This window comes from Drosophila mauritiana, chromosome 3L (genome assembly GCF_004382145.1).
Source record: "Drosophila mauritiana strain mau12 chromosome 3L, ASM438214v1, whole genome shotgun sequence".
Classification (NCBI taxonomy): domain Eukaryota; kingdom Metazoa; phylum Arthropoda; class Insecta; order Diptera; family Drosophilidae; genus Drosophila; species Drosophila mauritiana.
The window spans coordinates 19,195,721-19,222,870 of record NC_046669.1 but is presented as its reverse complement, the minus strand read 5'-3'; the positions used below and the strand labels follow the sequence as shown (position 1 = coordinate 19,222,870).

At 44.9% G+C, this 27,150-nt stretch overlaps 4 protein-coding genes across 12 annotated transcripts in view; all 4 read left to right on the top strand.

Moving 5' to 3' along the window:
• The window catches only part of LOC117139529 (receptor-type guanylate cyclase Gyc76C), a 38,051-nt gene extending 35,299 nt beyond the window's left edge, over positions 1–2,752 (top strand). For 4 of the 6 annotated variants that reach the window (XM_033301894.1, XM_033301891.1, XM_033301892.1 and 1 more), the window contains one exon: positions 79–1,803. In XM_033301894.1, coding sequence (XP_033157785.1) covers positions 79–1,803 — 1,725 coding nt within the window. Of the gene's footprint in view, positions 1–78 lie in introns of all 6 variants that reach the window. The other 2 variants (XM_033301896.1, XM_033301897.1) reach the window with 1 other exon arrangement.
• Positions 2,753–3,735: 983 nt separating this feature from the next.
• Positions 3,736–7,598, top strand: LOC117139402 (mucolipin-3-like). Its single transcript, XM_033301670.1, has 3 exons — positions 3,736–4,361; positions 5,056–5,906; positions 6,035–7,598. The coding sequence occupies exons 1-3, from the start codon at positions 3,993–3,995 to the stop codon at positions 6,771–6,773; spliced, it is 1,959 nt and encodes a 652-aa protein (XP_033157561.1). The 5' UTR covers positions 3,736–3,992; the 3' UTR covers positions 6,774–7,598.
• A 1,819-nt stretch (positions 7,599–9,417) lies between these two features.
• LOC117139403 lies at positions 9,418–16,400 on the top strand. Its single transcript, XM_033301671.1, has 4 exons — positions 9,418–9,970; positions 10,985–11,157; positions 11,302–11,551; positions 14,889–16,400. Exons 1-4 carry the CDS (start codon positions 9,916–9,918, stop codon positions 16,034–16,036), a joined length of 1,626 nt encoding a protein of 541 aa, XP_033157562.1. The 5' UTR covers positions 9,418–9,915; the 3' UTR covers positions 16,037–16,400.
• A 5,594-nt stretch (positions 16,401–21,994) lies between these two features.
• LOC117139990 lies at positions 21,995–27,135 on the top strand. Of its 4 annotated transcripts, none has more exons than XM_033302698.1 (7): positions 21,995–22,104; positions 22,224–22,293; positions 23,638–23,709; positions 24,113–24,224; positions 24,362–24,492; positions 25,247–25,396; positions 25,548–27,135. In XM_033302698.1, exons 2-7 carry the CDS (start codon positions 22,242–22,244, stop codon positions 26,696–26,698), a joined length of 1,668 nt encoding a protein of 555 aa, XP_033158589.1. In that variant the 5' UTR covers positions 21,995–22,104; positions 22,224–22,241; the 3' UTR covers positions 26,699–27,135. The 4 variants fall into 4 exon arrangements, with proteins under 4 accessions (XP_033158589.1, XP_033158590.1, XP_033158586.1 ...); XM_033302695.1 differs by lacking the exon at positions 24,362–24,492 and adding an exon at positions 24,820–24,932 and having other exon boundaries at positions 22,018–22,104; XM_033302699.1 differs by lacking the exon at positions 23,638–23,709.
• The last annotated feature ends 15 nt before the right edge of the window (positions 27,136–27,150 follow it).

Here is a 27,150-nt window from a genome sequence, read left to right as displayed (position 1 = left end):
AAGTAAGCTCACTAATGTTATAAGAGGGAAACCTAGAGACACTTAATCAAAAACACACTTTTTCCTTGTATATTTCAGGTTTCGGGTCTGCCAATTAAGAACGGAGATCGACATGCAGGCGAGATAGCTTCGATGGCCCTGGAGCTGCTCCACGCGGTCAAGCAGCACCGCATAGCCCATCGTCCCAACGAGACGCTGAAGCTGCGCATTGGTATGCACACTGGTCCGGTGGTAGCGGGCGTGGTTGGTCTCACCATGCCGAGGTACTGCCTCTTTGGTGACACCGTGAATACAGCGTCCCGGATGGAGAGCAACGGAGAGGCGCTAAAGATTCACATTTCCAATAAGTGCAAGCTGGCGCTGGACAAACTGGGTGGTGGCTACATAACCGAGGAACGCGGGCTGGTCAATATGAAGGGCAAGGGCGAGGTGGTTACTTGGTGGCTAACCGGAGCCAACGAGAATGCTATACAGAAGAAGTTAGTGGACATGATGGACATGCCGCCGCCGCTGTTCAGTCGTCCTCGAAAGAGTCCAAAGCTGAATCCCGACTCCCGTCAGCCAAGCATCCAGGCTATGCCTGGATGCACCGGATCAAGACGCCAGAGCACAGTTCCCAGGGCGATGGACGGCGAATCAACGTACAGCCTCCAGGGATCCGTGAGGGAATCACCGCGCATGGTCAGCAAACGTGACAGGGATCGAGAGCGACCCCCCATCAATGGGCTGGGCGCAGGGCACTTTGTGGGGGGAGCTCTCCTCGAATCCGCACAGGCCTCGCTTAGCACGCTGAATCATTCCGAAACAAACGAAACTAACTGTGATATGGATGGGGGATCGGGAGGAGTGTCAGGATCTGGATCTGGACTAGTGCGTCAGCCCAATGCACTGCACAAGCCGTTGGCCATGGTGCGGCCGCATCGGATTATCAGTGCTGCCCAGTTACCCCAACTGGGAGACAACGATGATGACTCCGCAGACACGCTGTTGCGGGAGTCTCGCTCCCTGGATCCCATGCCCATGCAGCAACTGCGCAAACGTCACGACAGGGTAAAGTTGCCGCCCTCAAAGTTGTCCAAGAACAATTCCCGATCGCTGGACACGGGTGTATCGCTGATCAGTGGGAATCCCAACGGTGAAGTACACTCGAGTCAGATGGATTTGGATGACGAGATGACCGCCAACCCGGTGGATGCCACCGATGGCTACGACGATGAGCTGGGCCTTCTGATGCGCCACGACAACGGCCAACTGCCCGCTCTCCGCTATTCAGGCAGCTTTCCGAACGCTCAGGTTAGCATTGTTCCTACAGGAAGGTCGGCAGGAGGAGGAGGAGGAAGAGAAGGAGGTGGGAGCAACTGTGCCAAGCATCTGAACAACAACTGCAACGGAGGTGTGAACGTCGAGGATGATCTTGAGTCGCCCCTGCTGCAACGCCAGGCATCGCTGTCGGTGCCGCCAGAGGAGATGCTGGCGCACAACAAACGCTGGCACTCACTGGAGCACATGGATGGACCCGGTGGGCATGGCGGAAATAGCGTTAGCTATGCCGCCGATATTGATAACCGCCACCCCGGAGATCTGGACTTCTTCAGCGGTTCCTCCAATCAGCACCATAGGTCCAAAGCGGCTGGTGGAAGCAAGCTGACTAACTGGATGACTAACATCTTCAAGGGCAACGGCGTGCGTAGCGGTGAGGCTAGGCGAGTGGGAATCCTGCCCAGCAGTGTGCACGGCGCACGAACCGGATTCACGGATATGGCGGCATCGGCAGCAGCCCGCGATCGTGAGAGTATAGTGTAGAGATAAGGAGGAGGCAGTGTAGAAACTAAGGAAGAAGGAGCAGGATGACCAGGATGAGCTAAATAGCCGGATGAGAGAGATGGAAAAGTTACTCAGGAACCGAGTCGAGCAGGAAACGATCGTCTTTTGGCTTACTTCTTTGTTTTATGTATTGTAGTTTGTATGGATCGAACGAATTGTGTGTCTGTGTTGGAAGTCATCCACCTATAAACATATACCAGCCGGTTCTTAACTCTTTGATCGCTCTGGCATTGCAGGACTCTACATATGTGTCCTATGGGTTTCCAAACTATTTTTAATTCGTTTTCGAGGAAAATCCTGCGATCCCGAAGTAGAAGCGAGCAGAAGCTGAAGCGAAAATCATACATAGCATATATTTTATAACTCTACATACATACATATTAGAGAAGCCGAAAAAACCGTCTAGTCACAAGGTCTTCAGACTAGTTATTGTTTTATATAAAATAAACATACACCCACACATCTAAATGTACGTTTGTAAATGTAACACATAAACACAACCACACACATATTTATACGACGATGGAGAATCAAAATCAAATATTTTATGTAAATGTAATCGAAATTTTTTGCTTTCCATACACGATGCGCTGCAGCAAACAAATTATGCTTAAAACAGAAACTAGTTAATTTATGTATTTGAAAATCAAAACGAGCGTGGAAAAATGTAATGTATCAATGTGTTTTGCTAGTACGTAGTTAAGTGCGTGTGATTGTACGTAATATTTAAGTCTCTAAAGCTAAAATAATAATTTTAGTTAATTGAACGCGAATTGTGAGCAGAGAAGTGCGAAAAGGCGCCCGATGAGAGGTGTTTTAGCTGTATGTATGTATGTATGTATATTTTTAAATGAAACTTTGTTAAATTTGCCATATATAAATACAAACGAGAAACTATTAAAAATCTGTTTGTCCAGATATGCTTAAATGGTGCAAAATGTTCAATAGATGGTAGAAACGAGGGTGAATCCTGCGGGAAAGACTAGAAATTTTAAGCACTTAAAGCTTCTTCTAAAAGAAACATTTGTAAAATATTCCGGATCACTGGGTTTGTGTGTTTCTAGAAATACAAAAAAAACATGGTAAGCATAAAAGGGATCACTTTCCTCTGTAAGTTCTTGCAACTAAAGCCATCGATTCATTCAAACTCTTTTTGCCATGTTTATGCACTGGGAACAGTCAGATGGAAGACTTCGTGGGTTTTATCAAGAGTCCTTGGGCAGAGAGAAAACAATTGTTTTTTTCCTATGAGTATTTTATTTGCTCCAAAGAATTTTGTATAATTTTACGCTATTACTTTTTTCTTAACTTCAATTTAATAAGATAACTAAGCTTTAGTGACAGAAATTGACATAAGTATGTCTCTTTAATGTAAAATACAATGTAAAAATGGGGTTAGCAGCTTTCATATTGAAGACCGAAAATGTAAGTTGATTTAAAAGATTTAAAAGATTTCTAGATAAAATTCAAAAATATAAAAAAAAAATAATAAGAAATCGACATATTTCTTGAACATCACAGCATAATAAATGGACGGACCTTCGATGAGTTAGCTGCCTTGAAGGAACGGTGGAATTTGTAACAAGGGACATTTTTAATTATTTATTTTTTCAATATTAGGAGGTAAATTCCAAAAAATATTCCAAAATATTCTATAATGTTTAATCTTTCCTTTCCTAACACTATTACATTATTATTTTGTGGAATTCACGTCCACATAACGGAAAAATAAAAAAATAAATAAATTCTCCATGTTTCATGTTCCACCGTGCTGCCAGCGACGAAATTGAATTTTGATTTCCGATGCCAAGGCGCGCGATAGTCGGAGCAGGTCTTAAACGATAAAAACAATCGATGATTACAAACAACTATCGATGCTGCACTCTATTTTGAATAGTCGATTGTATCGAATAAACATCGGTAATCGTTTAACCCTGTTGAAAACAAAGCAATTTTCGTGGTCTTTTGGCCAGTATTTAAATTAAATTCGCTGGCAAGAGTCGCGTATTAATTGCAAAAGAACACATATTTACCTCCTCTCCCCCGATTGCTTGTTGCGCCTGTGCGGATTCTTCTTTTGCATGTCGACTGGGCGGGCAAAAGAAAGTTAGCACGGAGAACAACAACGCAGGTGACTTGACCTCGCGACGAAGGAGGAGCGCATCGAGATGCAGAGCTACGGCCCCGGAGCCCAGACAGCTCCGGCCGTCAAGCGCCGCACGGACAGCTACGAGGCTGCCCAGCAACAGCAGCAGTCGCCGGAGAGCGACGAGGAGTATGTGAACACCAGGATACTGCGGCGTCAAGTGCAGCTGCAGTCCACTCCAGTGGCCCCGGTGGTGCCCATGCCCATATCCGCCGGCAGTGGCACGGCCCCACCTTCCGTGGACGGCCGCGAGGAGCAGCCCGAGTTCCCCGGATCCTCGGCTGCATCCTACCAGGAGGAGCGAATGCGCAGGAAGCTTCAGTTCTTCTTCATGAACCCCATTGAGAAATGGCAGGCCAAGCGGAAATTTCCGTACAAGTTCGTCGTGCAGGTGAGTTCACATCCGGGTTTCATTTGCAGTTCACATCTGGATGAATGCTATTTAATTGATGTCGCGTGATGCGCGGGGTTTGTCGGCGGAACTCGGGTGACACATCCGAACCACTTATTTAGGCATTTATCTCAATTTAAAGAGGCCTTTAAACAGCCTTCTCCGATCTTCAATGTTTGTCTAGATTTCGAGCATGTAAAATGGGGTAGAATCAACACAGTCTTGATTACTTTGCTTGCATTGTTAAGCCCCTCCACTCTTATCGATGCCTTATCTGATAGGTCCAACTATAGTTAGCACAATACGTAATAAAGCAAGGGAAATTTCAAGAATTTTATGGCTAGATACTGCGTGTGGGCGCACTCGTACAACCCAAAAAGTTATTCAATATGCGATATACATCGGTGCCAGGGGGATTTCTTGCGGGCTAGGTTTCATGCGATTTTTAATGATTAATGCGAAATGTTATCACTAGTCATTTAAGGTCTACAATTAAATTAGATTTCCTGTAGATACCCAATAAATATAGTCTGACGCATGCCCTAGCATAATTCGGCATTTATTTATAGCTCAGCCTCTAGATCTCTGAACTAGCGACCAAAAGAGGGTCCGTCGCCTGGGGCCAAAGGCAAATAGAAACTTTAAATGTTATACTATGAAAATTTCCTAGCAACTCACCAATTTTTTCTTTCAGATTGTAAAAATCTTTCTGGTGACGATGCAACTGTGCCTTTTTGCCCACTCGCGGTACAACCACATCAACTACACGGGTGATAACCGATTTGCCTTCTCGCATCTATTCCTGCGCGGCTGGGATTCTTCCCGGGAGGTGGAGAGTTATCCACCTGCTGTGGGACCCTTTGCTCTATACCTGAAATCGGAGTTCTTCGACACTGTGCAGTATGCGGTCGATGGCTACGCGAATGTGAGCCGATCTATTGGACCATACGACTACCCGACGCCCAACAACACAATGCCGCCACTAAAGCTTTGCCTGCAGAACTATAGAGAGGGCACTATATTTGGCTTTAATGAGTCCTACATTTTCGATCCACACATCGACGAGGTGTGTGAGCGACTACCTCCGAACGTTACCACCATTGGGGTGGAGAATTACCTCAGGCAGCGCGATGTGGAGGTCAATTTTGCATCACTTGTCTCCGCACAGTTGACGTTCAAGATAAAGACGGTGAATTTCAAGGCGAACGGCGGGCCTCTTTCTGCTCCTGATTGTTTTCGGTTTGACATTTCCATAATGTTTAACAACCGAGACCACGACGGGCAGATGCTGCTCTCACTGGATGCGGAGGCGACGCGTCTGAAGTGCCACGGAGCCACGGACTTCATATCAGAGGCCAATTTCGATTCCATGCTGCGAAGCGTACTCAATATATTCGTCCTACTAACCTGCGCACTATCCTTTGCACTCTGTACAAGGGCTCTGTGGAGAGCATATCTGCTGAGATGCACAACTGTCAACTTTTTCCGTTCGCAATTCGGCAAGGAGCTGAGCTTTGATGGCCGACTGGAATTCGTAAACTTTTGGTGAGTGCTATAAAAATCCCGGCTATCTTGCCAACAAGTATTACCCGTAATGCCGAAGGTTAAGCCGACGTAAACCCAAAAATTACCAGAAAGGTTGCAGATTATAATAAAACGTTTTGTTTTCGCAGGTACATCATGATCATTTTCAATGACGTCCTTTTGATCATTGGATCAGCTCTGAAAGAGCAAATCGAGGGAAGGTACTTGGTGGTGGACCAATGGGATACCTGCTCGCTTTTTCTGGGAATCGGCAACCTGCTTGTTTGGTTCGGAGTGCTGCGCTACCTCGGCTTCTTCAAAACCTACAACGTTGTTATACTGACGCTGAAAAAGGCGGCACCAAAGATTCTGCGCTTCCTTATCGCCGCCTTGCTGATCTATGCTGGATTTGTGTTCTGCGGCTGGCTGATCTTGGGACCCTATCACATGAAGTTCCGATCGCTGGCTACAACGTCAGAGTGCTTGTTTGCGCTGATAAACGGTGATGATATGTTCGCCACCTTTGCCACGCTTTCCAGCAAGGCCACCTGGCTGTGGTGGTTCTGCCAGATCTACTTGTACTCGTTCATATCCTTGTACATTTATGTGGTCCTGTCGCTGTTCATTGCCGTCATAATGGATGCCTACGATACGATAAAGGCGTATTACAAGGATGGCTTCCCCACCACCGATCTCAAGGCATTTGTAGGAACGCGCACTGCAGAGGACATTAGTTCTGGTGTCTTCATGACCGACCTGGACGACTTCGACCAGACGAGCTTCCTGGACGTGGTGAAGAGCATTTGCTGCTGTGGACGGTGCGGTCGGCATCAGGAGCCCGCCCAGCCCAACAGTGGTTACACCAGCCTTTCTAGTATTATGAAGTAACTGGGTGCGCCATGTCGACCCGCAGGTCTTCATTCTGTTTTGTTTTGTCAGCTTTATGTGTGTAGTCAAACTTGTTGTTAGCTTTTTGTATTAGTTTGTTAGTTTGCCAAAGCACTTGAACCGAGATAAGAGAAACCATAACGTACGTACCTATGAGAAATTCCAAAAGCAGCTGCTCTGATCACAAACCAAGGGCACGTTCCGATTTTAACTTTCGCAGAAATGTCATTAATTCGGTTTGCAGAAATCTAATTCTTGACTGAAATTCATTTTTCTTCAATACAAAAAATTACAAAGTATATAAGACCAAAAAGAAAAACCAAAAGTAAAGCGAAATTGTGTCATTTCTGCGAGAGTAAAATCCAAAAATGACAAAGAAAGGGCATCAAGCAACTGGGAAACCACTAAGCCGCAAATTTGTTTTTGTAACGCGAGATATTAAGTGTGTGATATAATGTGGAACCAGAATCGGAGAACAATGGAAATTATATTAGAGGGAGCTATTTTTGTCAGCGATATCGACATGGGCTTGGTCAAGATCTTCCATGAGAACGAATGCATCCGAATCGAGTTTTCATAGAAATCTGAAATTGTATAAAACTGCACTGGTCGACAAAATGAGATTATTGTCAGTCTATGAAAATGGTTATTTTGGAAAGAGTTTCGTTCTGCATAACACAACATCGATTTTTGTCGACAAATTCAGAAGCCATAGATAAGGAAACATTAGGTAACTATATTTTATGTGTACAATGAAAACTTTGTATTTATAACCAAAAACCACAAACCCAATAAACTGTTTATAGAACGATTGAATTGAACAAATTGCACTTTAAACCAACATTTACTACAACAATATACAACAACAAAATGTATATAATTATATTCTCGCTCATTGTCACTTGAGATTAATTAAAAATAATTAGTTGTTAGCTTACAAAAAACGAGGAACAATGAAGTCCACATTTATCTTCAGATGTAGGTGGCGCAATGTTTTGATCTTTTGACCAGGAAAACAATCATTAAATTATTTTGTGGTAAGGATACACCCAAAACAGTCAACATAATAGGTGCCAAGAAACCAAGCGAAACATTTCTACAATCTGGCGATTGCATTGCAAGAAAAGAAAACTCAATAAAAGGGAAAGGCATAAATGGTTGCACAGTAATTGGACATTTAATAATTTGCCCGATCGTAAATTTTTGCGGTTTTGAGCGTGAATTTCATTGAATGTTTTGCAAGAATTCGCCGAAACGAGATGAGCAAATTTTAATGAAATGGAAAACTGGTTCTCCAATTGACGTAAATTTCATCAGGCAGATGCTGTGCGTCTGCGTTGAAGCGGAAACAGTCCAAGCCAAAGACTTATTTTACTTAATCTTAATTGGAAATTCGAGCCGAGAGGCACCAACCTGGCCAGTTGGCAGTCAGCCTTACTCCTCTATGCAAATGTCAAGAGTGGCAAAAATAGACAATGACAATTCCAAAAGGTCCCTCGCCGATCCGCAAAGCACTTTGGCACACTTTGGAGTTGGAGCCACCAGAAATCAGAAAGAAACTGGAAAAAAGCTGAAAAAAAAACGCTCAAGTTGGTGGCAGTTCGTCACGCCTTTAGACGCCTCTCTGTCAGCTGGCAGTCGCCGAGCCACGACGTACCGCTCTGTGGGCCATAAATGGCTTTAATTTGGCTTTAAAATGATCAAGGTCGTTGCGGGTAAAAAACTGCTTTTAAATTGGAATGACCAGACGACGCAGAGGAACTACTTAGCAGTCAAATTATAAAAAAAAATCGAAGATGTATCTTTCTTCAAGTTTGGTTCAAGCAATACGAACTTGAAATACTCTTACCAGTTAATTTTAAAAAAGAAGCAATAAGATACTATATTTACTTGACATGACAAAGATAGATTCTTCTCATTGTATAAAACTTGCCATATCCTTTAGACTTCCTTATGTAGAATATAATATCTATATGCAAAAGTTCTTTATTAGAAACCAGACTGTGAAAAAAAACAAAAACTTGCTGACAGCTCTTTTTGAAATGTTTCAAATAGCCGTCTAACTAAGCTTGAATATTTGATTGGTCAAGAAATTTGCACTTTACTCATCTTGAACCAAGTAGAAAAGATTTTACGCAACGTACAAGTATACAAATTCATATCAATCATACGCACTGTGGACTATCATTTAACTAGTTATCTAGAGTATCTAGATTTATCTAGAGAATTTAAATAGCCGGAGCTTGGGAGATACCCAAACAAAAGTATGTACGTAGGATGATTAAAAATGCATTTTTGGCAACTGTATGCGTGTGTGTGGCTGTGTGGGCACACCCAAGTGGATCGTTTGGCCTGACACACATCCGACACCCTGCCCAAAACGGAGAGGGCTAGTCCCTAGCGTTCGTTGCCAATCGAGAGGCACCGCAGACGTTCTGGAATCCGCCATTACGGCCAGTGCATAGGTGCCATTTGCCAGGCACTCCAAACTTCGCACACTTGCAGTCCACAAGCACGGTGGCTCCACTTCTCACCTCACCGCAGTTCGAAGTCGATAGCCGCCACCATTTTGCATATAAAAGAGTGATCGCGTACGTGCCGCACTTCTCTCGTCTTTTAAACCACGATCCGGTCACGATCGGACCCAGACTTGTGCAACACAAACACTCACAGAGCTATTCCGGCCCAGAGCCAATTGGCCAGAAAGGCAGAAAGCCAGAAAAGCAGAAAGCCAAACAGCCAAAAAGCCGGGCTTGCCAGTGATCAGCGATCGGCGATCGGCAAATCAGTGGCTCAAAGCTCTTGTGGATCGCATTGGGCGCTACCCCAGCAGAGCTTTCCAAAACCCACCACAGGCGCTCGAAAGAGACGTCGCCGCCGCCGCCGTGTAATAAAAGAAGCAATTTTGACTTCGTCTGGGGCTTTGGTGTCAGAGAGGGGTTCGAGAAATTGTGCGCGGCATCGTAGCAAACAGTGTAAATGGAGCTTTGATAGCGATCGGAAGGACAAGACTAGCGCTCCAAGAAGTGTTTCTTTACCAAAGTGTGTTTGCTAGGAAAAAACAGAAACATCGATATAAGACTCTGAAAAAGTGTGCAGCAAATAGCAGCGATCGATCCAATCCCAACAAGTCCACCTAAAGATGGCAAAACTGTTTGTGGTTTTTGCCGTTTTGGCTCTGGCGGCCTTTAACGAAGGTAAGGTCTCCAATGAAACGCACATATTTTATGCCTCGCCGTAGTCATAAGTTTTAATTATCGAACTGCAATTTGCATTTGGCTGGCGGAAGTTGTTGTCAAGACATCAATTAAAACTGCTCGACTGGTTCGGCCTTCACAGACAAAACGGAAACAAGAAGGCTGGAAATTGAAAAGCCGTTTTCGAGATGCAGATGTGAGTGGCGTGGCGTGTCGTAACCTTGATTATGCGAAAAGGACTCGTCCGGCTGTGACTAGTTGGTAAACAACTTTCGTTTTCCGAAGGGACAAACGATTGTTTACCTTGAGTCGCGTTGAAAACCATTCAGCTTGACATTTGAGCTCTGTGAATGCAGTTCTCTGAAACTCAATACGAATCTCAATCCGAGACCACTTGACTTTGACAGGCCATCGATCATGATTAGAGTCGCAGCATAAACATCGCCGTGTTGCTGTCCGTCAATTAACGGTTATGCAAATGCGGCAACTCCCTCGATTTCAAAAATTCAAATCCGAATCCGATTGCGATTTGAAAAATGCGCGACAAGTCGGCTGTTGCCAAGCGTCGCGAGATGCAAAATGTCAAAGTTAGAGCGCAGGCGCAGCAGCGAGTTTCAAAATTCGCTTTTCGGATTTCGGTATTTATTTTTGCACCGACATTTATTTGTGTTTCTGCGCTCGGTTCTCTGGTGACATCGTATTTCATAATGCCAAACGTGTTTTTTTTTCGGCCAACACACCAAGCAACCAACCAGCCCGACCGCATGCCATGTCTATAAGCCCGGCCAAATCCACTCGTATCTGTATCTCTGCAGCTGTAGCTGTAGCTGTATCTGTGTTTTTGTAACAGGAAGTGCCAGGCCATGGCGACATGGAACCAAACCCAACCCAACCCAATCCAAGCCAACTCAGTCCACACCCAACCCACATTCGCCGTGGAAATTCTTCCGGTTTTGCAACTCCAACTGCCACTGCATCCATTTATATTTCCATTTCCCTCGTTTCGACTTGCAGCCAGTGCCAGCGATCCGCTCCTGCGATTCAAGCGACAGGCCACCACCGAGGAGACCAAGAAGGAGGAGTCCTTCGAGAAGGAGCTCTGCAAGGACAAGGACGCCGGCGAGTGGTTCCGCCTGGTGGCCGGCGAGGGCGACAACTGCCGCGACGTCATCCAATGTACCTCATCGGTAAGTTGGGATACCTAGCTAAGTATCTATAGATGCTATAATGGTTTACTTACAAATCTTTTGATGAGGGATTGCTAATCTATTTAATATTTCTTCATAAAATATACTTAATATTATTATTTTGTATTGATATTTTTCCAACAGGGCCTGCAAGCCATCCGTTGCCCTGCTGGTCTGTACTTCGATATTGAGAAGCAGACTTGCGACTGGAAGGAGTCGGTGAAGAACTGCAAGTCCAAGAACAAGGAGCGCCGCGTGAAGCCCCTGCTCCACACGGATGAGCCCCTGTGCCAGGACGGATTCCTCGCCTGCGGCGATGGAAACTGCATTGAGCGCGGACTCTTCTGCAACGGCGAGAAGGATTGCTCGGATGGATCCGATGAGAACACCTGTGGTGAGTACTTTGCATAATTATTTTGTTTTTAATACCTTTTGGCACACCTAAGTCGAAGCACTTAACAGAAGTAATAAAGTATGTAATTAGTACGCATTAGCCATTTTATGCATGATTTATGAACAACCACAAACTTTAATTGCAATAATTAGGCATTAGGCCCACTTTGGCCAAGGACCAATGAAATGGAATTACCAAAAATAATTGCTCCAATATGGGGGATAATGCGGGCTCGCTCACATTTTTTGAAGCACTTTTTCATTTAAGTTTGACATTTGACAACAATAATTCAGCGTGACTCAGCAGAAATTGAGGAGGGCGTCAATAGAAGTAAGCCGCCGCCAAGTGTTGTTTGTAGGATTGGCTTTCCCAAAAGCCCGAGGTTGAGTGCTATTACTCCATCCGATCAAATGATATATGTAAGCCCTCAAGCTCATGATATGGGTGCATACTTTGTCAGCTAACATGGCAATAGCATAAATAATTGATCTTATGTTGCCTCTCTTGATACATCCAAATCCGAGTCCGAATCCAATATCTTTCTCTGGTCGAAATTTCTTCAGTTACTCCAGTCGCACCTTAAAACCGGTTGACGGCATTTAAGCATTACCTCAGCGGAGGAGGAACACTTCAAACTCCACTCTCGAAAGCACTGACACAACGCGGCACACAAGTGTCTGAATTTCGTGTTTCTTTCGGTTTTTGGTTTTCAGTTTTTGGTTTTTGGAAGGGGTTTGGGGATTCCAATGACGCCCACATGCAACGGAACCCCGTCTGCAGCACAGATCCCACGAACCGGTTTCGCAAAGCCCTTTAGCTCCGTCGGATCTCGGAGCCAGCTGGGATCAGCTCCGATCTCAAATGGACAGCGATCTTTGGGTGGAAATGTCAAGTGTGAAGTGGAAACGAAATGTCAGACACACGGCTGGTGACCAGCTGGCTGAAACAGAGGGGGTTGGGGGGGAATAAGGCATGTATGGAAAACATTAAATCATTAATTAGCAACATCGTAATAGCGCTAACCTTGGACTTAATAGAAATCAAATCGTAGCAAAACAAAATGCCGCTCCATAGGTGGTTTCGATTCATGTGTAAATTAGCCTTACATAATCGGCTTAAGAGCCACGGTTATTTTTAGCAATTGCAAAAAGCCGCAAAAGCCGAGCCAAAAGCGGGCGAAAAATAAACACACAGTCATAAACACCAAATAATAATACACTATAATAACAAAAGTAACCAAAGATCGATAGCAGACCGCGCAAAATCGCAACAAATTTATAAAAGTACCAATAGCAAACAGTGAGTGCCATAAGTTTACGCTCACTGCGTTCTTCTGCTCGCACGAACGACATTTCCCAAGTGGCCAACCTGGCTAACCTGGCATATAAACGCTGCCTCAACAAGCCAATTAAATGCCAAATAAATCAGGCCAACTCGCTGCTGCTTCTGCCAGATTCACCACCACCTGCGATTGCGATCCGTAATGTATATATCTATCTATCTAACTATAAAATGCGAAAATTTGCACTTCTGCCTGACTTTTGAAATGCCCAGCCGAGCAGAAAGCCATGCCCGCGATCGCAAACAATTGAATAACTCCAGTCCAAGTTTAGACCACTTCGCCTTTGGGCCCAATGAGGAAGTCCACGTCTCCGGGAGGCGAAGCAAATGGCAGGCGATTAAAAGAGCGATTAACTGGTCATACATCGTAGTTTTGAAAACAGCGACAAAGTAACGAGGAAAGTGATACGAGAAATGTTGCCAAATAGTGCAGTTTTACTTGGGCAATGGCCATAAAGTCTATAACTGCACCACATATGTATGTATCTTTAAGATGTCAAGAAACTGTTTACACACCTTGAAATATTCAACTTATTACACCGTGTGTAAACAGTTTCTTGACATACTGTATGTTCCTATTCTATGCCTTTAGTTAAATTGAGATTATAAGTGCATATATAAATTGGCAACAAATGAGCATGACTTGTGCAAAATGATAAACTAATATGAAGTTGATTCAGAATGAAGAGTTCCCAGAATTCAATCAACACTTTTGATTAATGAATAGTTCCAGCTTCACATTACCGATTCTCGGAAGTACGTAAAGATCTCTCGAAATTCAGTTAAAAACAAAATTCCACACAATTATTTCTCGACCACAATCCATCCCAATCTTGGCAAGCAGCTACACTTCGGCCATAATGAGCCAGCTCACATACATTCGGAAATCTGCGCGGCAATCTCATCCAATCTCTGCAAAACTAAATAAAATGAGCAAAAGCCAAAAGCCCTAAAAAGTCAATAATGCCGGGGGATCTGGTGAATACCGAGTGAATACCGAATGCTGAATGCTGAACCGGTCCGGGATGACATAACAGTCGACTTTAACGACAGATTATTGGCCAATATTGGCAGAAAGGAGGGGAAAGAAAGCGGAGCCACGGCGCAAAAAGGTCAACAAAGAGACAAAGCCGGCAAAAAAAAAAACGAGTGAAAAACTTGATGGACAAAATGCTTTGGCCTTTACATGCCGTGCCTGCCATTTCACTTTGGCCAATACCCAATCCAAAAACCAAATGCCAAATGAGACAGCGGCAACAATAATTGCGGCTAATATCTTTGGAAACTTTCGCAATTGAATCCGATTGACGAGCCGGCAAGTGCAAGGCTTACCAATTGGTAATTGAGTGGACCATCATTTGCATTTGGCCGATAGTCGGGCGCCTTTTTTTTTTTGAGGGGATGGGTGTGGTGTGGCCAATAAGCGAACGCTCTCTGCATTTCAAAGCGGCCTCGCTTGATTAACAACACTTGAAAACTGCTCAAAACAAAGCCAAGAAAAATCCCAATAATAATAATGAAAGAAACATACATATACCGATGAAAAACTCGCATTGTGCAGACATTTTCCATTCACTTTGCGTTTCGGTTTTCCCACCTCTCTTGATTGCTTTTCCAGACCGCCTCGGTTCATTGAACCAACCCCTTACCCCCTGCCCGCGAAGCTTTTCCCCCTCACCGTTGGCTAATTGTTTAAATATTTATATGAAAAGTTAAGTGAACTTTTGCCGGCCAGGTGAATGCAGGTAGAATATCAATTGGTAATTGGTTATTTGATGGGAAAAGAGTTGGTTAGCAAAAGGAGTTCTAGCTCGGTCAGTTTATTATAATAAATGTGTATTTTACAGGGTATGTAATATTCTAGTCATATACCTTCAATATCTTCAATAACTACAATATCTACTATCAATTCACATAGTTTGCGGAATCTTTCGTAATCTTCCTTATGATTTCCCCAACCTAACCCCATAATTTGTACCATTTTCCCCGCCCACAGATATCGACAACGATCCCAACCGTGCCCCGCCCTGCGATCCCGCCGTGTGCGTCCTGCCCGACTGCTTCTGCTCGGAGGACGGCACCTCGATTCCCGGCGACCTGCCCGCCAAGGATGTGCCCATGATGATCACCATCACCTTCGACGACGCCATCAACAACAACAACATCGAGCTGTACAAGGAGATCTTCAAGGATCGCAAGAACCCCAACGGCTGCTCCATCAAGGCCACCTACTTCGTGTCGCACAAGTACACCAACTACTCGGCGGTGCAGGAGACGGCACGCAAGGGACACGAGATCGCCGTGCACTCGATCACGCACAACGACGAGGAGCGCTTCTGGTCGAACGCCACCGTGGACGACTGGGCCAAGGAGATGGCCGGCATGAGGATCATCACGGAGAAGTTCGCCAACATCACGGACAACTCGGTGGTGGGCGTGCGAGCTCCCTACCTGCGCGTGGGCGGCAACAACCAGTTCACCATGATGGAGGAGCAGGCCTTCCTGTACGACTCCACCATCACCGCTCCGCTGTCGAACCCGCCACTGTGGCCCTACACCATGTACTTCCGGATGCCCCACCGCTGCCACGGCAACCTGCAGAGCTGCCCCACCCGATCCCACGCCGTGTGGGAGATGGTGATGAACGAGCTGGACCGTCGCGAGGACCCCGTCAACGATGAGTACCTGCCCGGCTGCGCCATGGTGGACTCCTGCTCGAACATCCTGACCGGCGACCAGTTCTACAACTTCCTGAACCACAACTTCGACCGCCACTACGACCAGAACCGCGCTCCCCTGGGTCTGTACTTCCACGCCGCCTGGCTGAAGAACAACCCCGAGTTCCTCGACGCCTTCCTCTACTGGATCGACGAGATCCTGGCCAACCACAACGACGTGTACTTCGTGACCATGACCCAGGTGATCCAGTGGATGCAGAACCCACGCACCATCAGCGAGGTCAAGAACTTCGAGCCCTGGAGGGAGAAGTGCGTGGTCGAGGGCAAGCCCGCCTGCTGGGTGCCCAACACCTGCAAGCTGACCTCCAAGGAGGTTCCCGGGGAGACCATCAACCTGCAGACCTGCGTGCGATGCCCCAACAACTACCCATGGGTCAGCGATCCCACTGGCGATGGTTTCTTCTAAGTCAGCGATCTTAGCCCCACGCCCCTTGAGCCCCGAGCTCTAACCCAAACTCTAACCCAAACTTAACCCATACCTATCACACACCAAACCCTGAGCCCTAGCCCAACACAAACTCGATCGATTATCGCCCATTTGAATTTGAATTGCAAGACTTTTACGAGTGCACTCGTACTCTCTATTTGACTGATTTCGAGGATCAAGTCTTTGCTGTGTTACGGTTACGTTAAATCAAAAACGAAATGAAATTCGACATGAGGACCAACAAAAGATATTCAAAACTGCAAGCCACAACATCCGAACTTGTGTTTACACTCTTTTTTGTAGTTTTACGTTAATTTGTATGTGTATATTTAAATAAAAAAAATGAAATAAACGAAAAAACCACAAAAAATCAAGAAAAACCAAATACTGGATTTTTAATTTGTTTCAGCCAGTCAAAATAACATTAAGTATTTAGTAGTTGCCAGCTAGCAACAGAAATATGATTTCTAAGAAGCCAAGAGGAGCAAAAAATGGACAGCCCCCGCCCATTTGGTATGCCATCTACCCACTGACTTACTAACCAGTTTCTTCGGAATTAACCAATTTGAATAACAATAACGCGTTTCGGTGGAGCTCAGTTTCGATTTCAGTTGGAGTCCCCCCCCCACATGTGCATTTCATATGCAAATTTCGCCTATGCCGAGACAGGTTTTGGACAGCCCAAAGACGCCGATGGGACCAATGTTTCGATCCGGTCTAGAATGAGATATATCGGTCTATATTATACGGCCATAAAGTATGAAAGGCTGCAAGATTCGCTAATTCGTATGCGCACAAATCAATGCAGAGGGAGATTTCAATATGAATGTGACTCCGAGGATGGGCAAACAGGTTCATGGGCTGGGTATTTCGGATTCGATTCGATTCGATTTGGTACGAATCGACTTGAGTTGACTTGACTTGGCTCTTTGCGCAATGGCTAACACATCGAAAAGCCGCTAATTAATCTTAAGCATTGCAAATTTTCGGCTGGAAATACCAGGCACATATGAATACACATTATATTTATATATATATAGATATATTTGCAGCCAAATAAACAAATACAAATACGGGGATTCGTTGTATGTATCTCGCGGTGCGAATGCGACGCATAAATAAGTTTTATCACCCATCAAGGTAAGCGGCTCTCCGCGGCTCAAAAGTGGCCCAAAAAACGGGTTACCTGCGCTCAGGTGTGTAAGATTGTAACCCGAGCAAACTTTTACTTTTGCGCGCCGAGGTAAGTGAACTAGTTGCAAAGTGGGCGATTTGCATAAATTGCAAGCCGGTCCGCACAGTGGGTCGAAGTAGCGAGGAAATGGGTCCAAAAGCTAGGAAGAATGGAAAAGTATTGGGAAAATTCCTACTCCCACCTCACATAGTTCAATAAATTGCTAAATTAAAATTATAATTATTTATGACTTTTAAAAGTGTCATCAACTCATAACCTTTTTATAGCCTTCGTTCGAATCGGGATCATATATATTTTTGGCGCGGCTTAGCATTCGTGCTTTCTCGCCGCTTAATAACTCATTTAAAATTTGTCAATTTAAAAATATGCATGAACCGAAACTAATTAGCTAATCCTGTTTGCAGGCACCTCAAATTCATAAATATAGAGTAACGTGCCTGGCCGACTAACCGGTTTCATTCGGAATAGAAACGAATGCTATAATTTATATCAAACCGTTGACATGTGTAGTATACTTTTAAAACAGAATATTCCCAATGCTTTGATTTAAATTTGCAGCTGGAATTTATTAGCCACTGAATTCATTTGGTTGAGCTTGTAAAAAGGTTCCCCCATTTGCATTCGATTCCTCAACTTTTGTAAGCGTTTCGATCCACTGTTCGCCAAGCTGACGCCCCAACTAGTCGTATACTTAATTCTCGAAAATGCTTCCTTGTTCTGGGCCGCCTTTTGATTCATTGAAACGTGTGGGAGATTGGACATTGTTGGTCACTCGGTGACGTCAACGGTGCGGCAAGGTGAAGCCATCAGCTTCCAGGTGAGTGATAAGTGGTCGCCTTCGCTGCAGCTGGCAGGTGATCAGTAGAAGACATCGCCGCTTTTGACAGGCGATTTGCGAAAAGTTCAGACACACACAATAATTGCATAACGATGGCGAGATGGCAATTAAAATGCGGATCGCAGCTGATGAGTTTTCAAACGGAAAATGGAAATCGAAATTGAAAGTCAAAGGCAAACAGTTCGCTTTCGATGCTCCGACGAGCGGAGATTGAAGTCTTAACTAAAAAGAAAGTCCGTTGTTTGCTGCAGGCCTTCGATGCTCTTGGCTGCCATTAATTAAACGCTCCCCGCGGATCGAAGCCGAAGATATATGTAGATATAGCCGGCGGAAAGGAGATCCGGCGACTCTGCGAGGAGGGGCAAGGGCGGAGTGCAGTTATGCAACGCAGCTCGTGTCTTGGTTTTTTATGGTTATGCATTTCTTTCACAGTTTACAGGCTCATCTTCCACTCCGACTTCGGTTTATTGCCTTGGCCACCATTTCCTTCATTAACCATTCCGCTTTGCCTGCCGCTTACAAAGAAACCAATTTCTCTTTTCCCCCCAAAAAAACCATATTTCTATGGTTTTGATTGGTTTTTAATATTCTGCTTTCCCAGAACGCCAAAAGAAAGCTTGGAAAAGCTCAGCCAAATTTAAATATTTATATGAAATTGGAGAGCAGATAGTCAATATATCTTTATCGATAATCAATATATCTATCGATGTATTATCTACATCAAAAGTGAAAAGGAAATTAAATCAAATGACAGAAAATAAAAAAGAAACGAGTATTTTTATAAGATATTGTATTTCTTTTATATTTCATTCAAGATCTAATTATGAAGTAGATTTACTTTCTTGATTTGAAGTATTCAAAGGTATGTTCAAAGATAGAAAATATCATAAACTTGGTAAAGAAATGTAAAACATTGAAAATGAAAGTATTTCACATCTCTAAAGGTATACATTTTTAATTCGATCTAGTAGTTCGTTTATTATTTTTCTATGATTCTATAATTCTTTTATGATAAGCTAAGTTCACCCATATTTTAAAATAATTATTCAAAAGGTGATAAGTACCGCATTAAATGCATCATAAGTCGTGTAAAATCTCCGATAAAAGGCAGATTTGTAAGAAAAATTAATCCAGCTCTTCTTTATTATGTTATTCGAAGTTCCAAGATTTACATAAATTAGGCAGTTGCTTAGAATCACTAACGCCAAAGCTGATTATCTTCATATGTATGGTAATCATTAGCGCAGACAGATGGATCCGTCGAAACGCATTTGGTATGCAAAATAATTCGCTTTAATCTGGCGAAGGACTATGGAAAAGCCCATGGGCGTTGCTGATTTGGCTCTTTTCAAGTCCAAAGTGTGTCACTCATACGCTCAGTTCGAAATCTCGAATCGCCGACCTTTCCAGCGAAACAGATGGCAGCTGCGAAAAAGGCTAAGACGCTTACAAATTTAAATCAAATCAATGGCAATAAGACAATAACAATCGCCAGCAACTAAAAACAAATCGAAATATCGAGGGCAACTAAATTATGTAAATCCGTAAGAGTCGTGGTAAAAAAATAAGATGATAAAATGAAACGATTTTCACTGCTCATCTGGTCAACTGGTCATCTGCTCATCGCTTTGGGGTGCCAGTGCCAGTGCCATCATATCATCAACATTTTCACTCTAATTGAAAAACCAGTTTTAACAGTTGATTAAACGGCAAGAAGAAGACGCGGAGTAATAATAATAATCAGTGCTTTTTGTTGCCTTTCGACGAGATGCTTCACCAGTTGAGGGATTATATCACCGTATCACCTCCGAAATTAATTGTAACTAAGAAAATGCTGCAATCGCCATTTCGCGCCGAAGAAGGTGAACCGCTTTTTGCGGCATCTTCGTGCCAATTGGCCAACCTTCACTCCAGTTGCACCCAAATTGGCCAATCGCAATTAAAAAAATATATATAATTGTGATCCGAGCAGATTCCGAGAATTTTCCACTGCACTCGGCCGGCACTCCCGCTGCAGAAACTACAAAAAAAAAAGAAAAAGAAAAATACTAAGAAAAAACACTCATACGCCATGTTGGCCTTTCTGCATTCTCATTTGACTTATGACAGAACTCGTTTTCAAGTTCAGGAAATAACTATGCAATGTGCTGGAAATACTCGAATAAATTGCAATAACACGCCACCACCGCCGCCAGTCGATTCCTTCTAGATCGAACACGAATCAAACTTAATTGACATTGCTCTGGGGCTTATATCTGTGATCAAGTGATCCGATCTGTGGTCAAGTGAAGCGGTCTTGGGAAAAAGCAAAAGTGGTAATATTGAAGAAATACTTGATACTCATGATAGCCATGATACTCATGATCGATGGCTCTTGGGAAACGTCATGTGAAGGCTGTCGTCAATAATATAGTCACTTTGGGTTCTTAGCAACTTCTTCAGTTTTAATAATATTATTATAGTAGTTTCCAAAGTATCCCCTCAAAATATTGTTAGCCAAGCAAGCCACTTTGAGTCCAATATCGAACTTGGAACGTTTTCAGGATTTTAAGGATTAAGCAAATAAGGCAACTCATAAGTATATTTCCTGAGTTGACATAACGTTTTTCAAGCAACTGTAAAAAGCAAATATTATGTTTTCCGATTTGTATTATTTATTAAGCAAATATTTATTCAATTCCGTGGCAAAGTGATCGCAGATTTGTGTATGCCCATCGTCCGCAGAAGTGTCCGCAAGTTGTCCCCAACAATTTCATATCCGCAAACATGCTCCGTTTTGTTGCTGCTTTTGTTTTTTATTATTATTTTTTTTTTTGCTCACTCTTACGGGTTTTGGATGGCTTATTGAATAACAGGCAGCAGGTATTCGACTGGTAGGTTGGCTGGTATGTGGCCCTTAACGCGCCTGCATCTCCTCCATCTGGTTTACATAACCAGCGACTGGGGAGTGCAAAAAAAAAAAAAAACATAAAGAAGGGAATAACAAAACAGTTAACAACGGCATCGACTTGGCTTGGCATAATTAAGCAACTCAAGATCTGCGGCAGGGAGTGCATTCGGACTTAATCCCTGTGACTCAGCCACACTCGCAAGAAGACTCTCTTCTGCTGGAAGACTCGAGCACTCGATGGCTCGAGTCGTCGGAGGTTTAATAACCTCTTGGTGTCTTAGCCACGTTAACAAGAATTTTATGCGACAGCTGCGATTGGCATACAAATGATCGGGAAGCTTCCAGAGGCAGCCAAACCCCCTGTTTAGTATGCACCAGGTGACCCGGAGCTCCAGCCCATTGGGATTCTCGGCTCGTTTGGGTGAAAATAAAAATCAAGTGGCCAATAAACGTGCTGTAGAAAACGGTTTAGAAAGAAAAGAAAGAAAAAAAAAACAGTTACGAAATCGAGATTATCGTAGAATAGTTTATAGTTTTGATTTGAATCGACGAGACGCAGCCGCGTCGCAGATGTTCGAACAAAAGACTCGCGAATTCAGGGTCAGTGGCAGAAAGAGATTGATGGGCACTCGGCTTTGATTTATGCATGTCTAAGCGGATGACTAACTAGCGGAGTAAACAAACAAGCCCAAGGGGTGCAGTCGTCTGGAGCCAAAAAAACTGAAAATCAAAAATCAGAAATCAAATCAAATCCCCCGCACAATCGGTCGTAAAGTACGGACCGATCCCGCTCCCACCTGCGCCTGTAAATGCTAATTAACCTTTCTTCACACATCGAAGAAGCGGAGAGACGCCCGCGTACCTTGGCATTTCCGAATGCGATCCACAAGACTGCCCCTCGAAAGCTCCGGCGCCGGCGCAGCGGTCGTGGTGAGTTGGCCCAAGGGTGAGTTGCCCGCTACCCACCATGGATTCGAGCCCGGCCAAGACACCTCGGCTTGATAAATAGAACTCGTTGCTGGTGGCCAACACCTAGTGTAAGCGTGGCTGTGTATTGGAAGAGTGAGCTCCGTTCACTCCACTTCCATTCGAACCAAGCATTCCCACTCAGAGTCTGGGCAAAAGTCAGTTGAGTTTTCCAAAGTTAACCCATACCTATTACCTCGTACTATGTGCCATCAGTACCATTAGTACGGCATTGTGACTAGTGTGTTGCTAACCCTTCTACGAATTTCGCCCGCAGAGAGCTCTGGAATCTATCATGGCGCGTTGGTGGCCAATTTTGAGCGTTGTGTGCCTCTGCCTGGCTGTTGGTGAGTACTCCCTTCGATTACACCTAGTACGTAGGTAGCCATTAGTTGTGCCTAGCGTTAAGCTGCTGACCTCTGGCGGTGGAAACTTTGCCACTTTTCGCAAGGTTGCCAAAGAAAAAATACTATGCTGCCTCGATCGTTGGCCAAGGCGAATAAACTTGAAAAAGTGCGCTGATGTGGGCTCGAAAAACATCACAATTGATCGAAGTCGAAGTCGAAGCCGCAGTCATTAGCGGCATGCAATCGATCAAACTTATCCTTCACTCGCCGCTGGTGATGTAAGAGTTCAGTTGTCGGAAAACGAGGAAAAGACGAACCACAAAGCGAACAAAGATGAAAAGAAACTGTGGCAAGAGGACGAAACTCCGGTTGGCCATAAAACCGAAATTAGCATTGGAAAACGAACAAAACCAGCCGTCTGCCGTCGGTTCCGTTTCCATGTAGATATATGTATGTATTTTTGGACTCGTCAGCGTTGTTTATGCAATATCATTTTAATGTTAAACCGAAAACGGGTTTCCAATAACCACAAAATCAACATCAACAACAACGCTGTTAGCCAATACTCTCAACCCGTTTGGAAAGACACCTTACATGACCAAGCGCTACCGTAAGATACCGCATTCGATACGGCTCCGCCAGCATTCCCCAGATCATCCCAGATATGTGGACCTGTGCCCATAGATGGGATATGCCGCTTTCGTTTGCCCTTTCGATTTCAGCCGAAACGAGATGGAGACCAACTGTAATGAACAAAACCGAGAGTTGTTTTGGTCGGCTAGAAGTGGTACTCGTATTTCCACACACCAATGGCCAAAAACCGGTCGAAAGTCGTTGGTGTTGGGAGTAAGTTAACCGTTAACCCATGAGGGGCGGCCAATTATACTGGTTAAGACGCCGATTAACTAATAGAACGACTGTGATTAATGGCAGCCATCGCGATCAAGTTGCCAATGAGAACAATACCAATTTAACAATTAAGATGTTGGCAAATACTCAACGAACGAAGTTAGGAAAGAACTAGATTGACTTTAAATACTAATATTAATTTTTTAGAGTATTTAATACCATTTAAGTTTAAATAGGTTAACAAGTACTTATATTAAAGAAAGTGTCTCTGGTGTTTTCTCTTCTGTCTCGTATCTCAAACTATTCTTCAATTCTGTTCAAATTCATGGCGATTTCTTCAGAAAACGTTTCCTCTTCTTCTTGACAGTGTGTCCCTATTCTATTCTATTACAAAATTAAAACAAAAATAAATTAGATTTTCTTAAGCAGTGCTCGCCGAACACTAAAAATGATATTTGTTGGCACGATAATATGTAAACATTTCTATTCAACCAGATGGCTTGTATGTAAAAAATTCATTTGAACCCGCCATAGATCAGGACCCTTCAAGGAGATACCAAAGAAAACGTAATTATGAGAATTGACAAAGCAACGACAATTATAAATTGAATACTGCATTATTTACTTTTTCGCAAAGTTTGCTACAAACTTCTTTATCAAATTCAAAATTCAAAATGTGTAGGGAAAATTGTGGAAAATTTCCAATGAATTTCGTTCAGAAAACACCACCTTAAACATCATTCCGATCGAACATCCAATTCCTGTTTATTCCGATCGAAAATATATACCTTTTTACATTAAAACTTCTTAGGCATCAAAATATTTTAGAAGCACTAAAGTCCAGAGACTAGAACTACGTTGGTATGGCTAGAAACTAAACAAATGCACATAATCAATGTAGTCAAGTAACACGAGTGATCCACAACGACTGCTGTACTCACATGCCCAACCATCTTTCCCATCCCAACAGCACATGGCCAGGACAAGCTGGAGGGCGTTGATGTGGAGGAGGTGTGCGCCGATCGTCCCGCGGATGAGTACTTCCGCCTGGAGACCGACGGCGACTGCCGCGAGGTGTACAGGTAAGCCGAATTGCGGCCACACGTGGCCCTGGGTTGTCCGATCGTTCAGCTGAGACGGCTGATGCCCGATGATGCAATGACCAATGCAGCAGCACTCCTACAACCAATTCTTGCCACTTCTTGTATCGCCATCGAAGGTGCGACAGTGCCGGCGAAGATGGCACTTGGCGTTTGGCGCCGATTCGCTGCGCCGGCGGCCTGGCATTCGATGTTCTGCGCCAACTTTGCGATTGGAAGTCGAATGTGAAGTCCTGCGATGTGCTCGAGAGTAAGTGACGCCACCAAGATCGAACCGATCCACCAGATCACCCAATCCGCTGCGGATGTCTAAAGCTCAAGATACTTCCCGAGAGCCCAGATCCCCAGCCCACTATCAACCACCCCTCCTCTATCGCTGTGTCTGTCTATCTGTCTCTCACCCCCTGTGTGTGTCTGTCTCTATCTCTTTGTGTGTGTCACTAAAACCGGGGAATCCCCGAGTCCCCGAATCGATCGAGTCATTGCATAAACACCCTGAATCCACCCCCGAATCGGTGCCAAAGTTCTCTAGCTAGCAACGCCAATACGAAATCAGAACATGAACTTTATTTTGTAGATGTACCAAGTCGGGTTTGAAAGAAATTCAGTGTCCTTCGGGTCTGGCCTTCGACGTGATCAAGCAGACCTGCGACTGGAAGGCCAAGGTGACCAATTGCGACGAGAAAGAGAGTAAGTGTGACGACCAACCAGCCAGACCAACCAGTCAAGCCAAACAAACAAACCAACCAACCAAACAACCAAGCCAATATACACCTGTACATACAGTAGTCAGCAATGTTAGACTTCCGGAACTTTGGTAGATCCACGAACGAAACAAACCCTAACCCAGCTCGAAACTAACACCCACCTAAACTACTAAACCCCATCACACTCATGTAAATACTTCTCATTTCAAAATTTAGACATTTGTTGTCACTAACACGCCTCCACCCACTAATAGCTCCAAAAAGTGGCTTCCCACTAACTGAGTGTTCATTCCACAGAGCCGCGCAAGGCCAAGCCCATCCTGAAGACGGATGAGCCCATCTGTCCCGAGGGAAAGCTGTCCTGCGGCGACGGCGAGTGCCTGGACAAGGAGCTCTTCTGCAACGGCAAGTCCGACTGCAAGGACGAGTCCGATGAGAACGCCTGCTGTAAGTCCATCACACGTTTATTCCCACAGATTCCAAATGAATTCCAAATGATGCTTGAGATGATGATTTGTTGAAAAAGTGCAGCATACATTACAGCGCGAAGTTCAATAAATGATGCAGAAGCTAACCCTCAACCATCTCCCATTTCCAGCTGTCGATGAGGATCCCAACCGCGCCCCCGAATGCGATCCGACGCAGTGCGCCCTGCCCGACTGCTTCTGCTCGGCGGACGGAACCCGCATTCCCGGCGGCATTGAGCCCCAGCAGGTGCCCCAGATGATCACGATCACCTTCAACGGTGCCGTCAACGTGGACAACATCGACCTGTACGAGGACATCTTCAACGGACAGCGCCAGAATCCCAACGGCTGCTCCATCAAGGGCACCTTCTTTGTGTCCCACAAGTACACCAACTACTCGGCGGTGCAGGACCTCCATCGTCGCGGACACGAGATCTCCGTGTTCTCGCTGACGCACAAGGATGACCCCAACTACTGGACCGGCGGCAGCTACGACGACTGGCTGGCCGAGATGGCCGGCTCCCGACTGATCGTGGAGCGCTTCGCCAACATCACCGACGGCTCCATCATCGGCATGCGGGCGCCCTACCTCCGCGTGGGCGGCAACAAGCAGTTCGAGATGATGGCCGACCAGTTCTTCGTGTACGACGCCTCCATCACCGCCTCCCTGGGCCGCGTGCCCATCTGGCCATACACCCTGTACTTCCGCATGCCGCACAAGTGCAACGGCAACGCGCACAACTGCCCGTCGAGGAGCCACCCCGTGTGGGAGATGGTCATGAACGAGCTGGACCGGCGCGACGACCCCACCTTCGATGAGTCCCTGCCCGGTTGCCACATGGTGGACTCCTGCTCGAACGTGGCCAGCGGCGACCAGTTCGCCCGCCTGCTGCGCCACAACTTCAACCGCCACTACAATAGCAACCGTGCTCCACTTGGACTCCACTTCCACGCCTCGTGGCTGAAGTCGAAGAAGGAGTACCGCGACGAGCTGATCAAGTTCATTGAGGAGATGCTTGGCCGCAACGACGTGTTCTTCGTGACCAACCTGCAGGTGATCCAGTGGATGCAGAACCCCACCGAGCTGAACTCGCTGCGCGACTTCCAGGAGTGGAAGGAGAAGTGCGACGTCAAGGGCCAGCCCTACTGCTCCCTGCCCAACGCGTGTCCCCTGACCACCAGGGAGCTGCCCGGCGAGACGCTGCGTCTCTTCACGTGCATGGAGTGCCCCAACAACTACCCCTGGATCCTGGATCCCACTGGCGATGGCTTCTCCGTTTAAGGCCGCCGCGTCGTCGCTATCCTTCCATCTACCCAAACAGGAGAACAACTCACAGTAGTTCCACCGAGAGTCTGATAAACTAAACAAACTGTACCAGCTGATCTATGCTGATCCATCTACAGAATACTCAAATCGTTGCATCCTGCTTCCTGTGTGATCCTAAACCACTTTCTATCTGTTATTTATGCGACTTTCCTTTTCTCTTTCTCTCTTTGTATCTATCTTCTATCTATCTGTATACTTTCACCTATTCTGTATCTGTATCTGCATCTGCATCTGTATCTTTATCTCTCTGTTGATTTCAAAAGTGATTTGTTTTAATTTACCTAGCTGCCTCTTTGACCAGCTCAAAGACAATTTCCACAAACAAACAAAACCAAGCGCCAAAAATCGCAGCAGCAAAAATATCTTCGTAATTGTATAAGTATTTTTTATAAGAAAAATATAAAAAA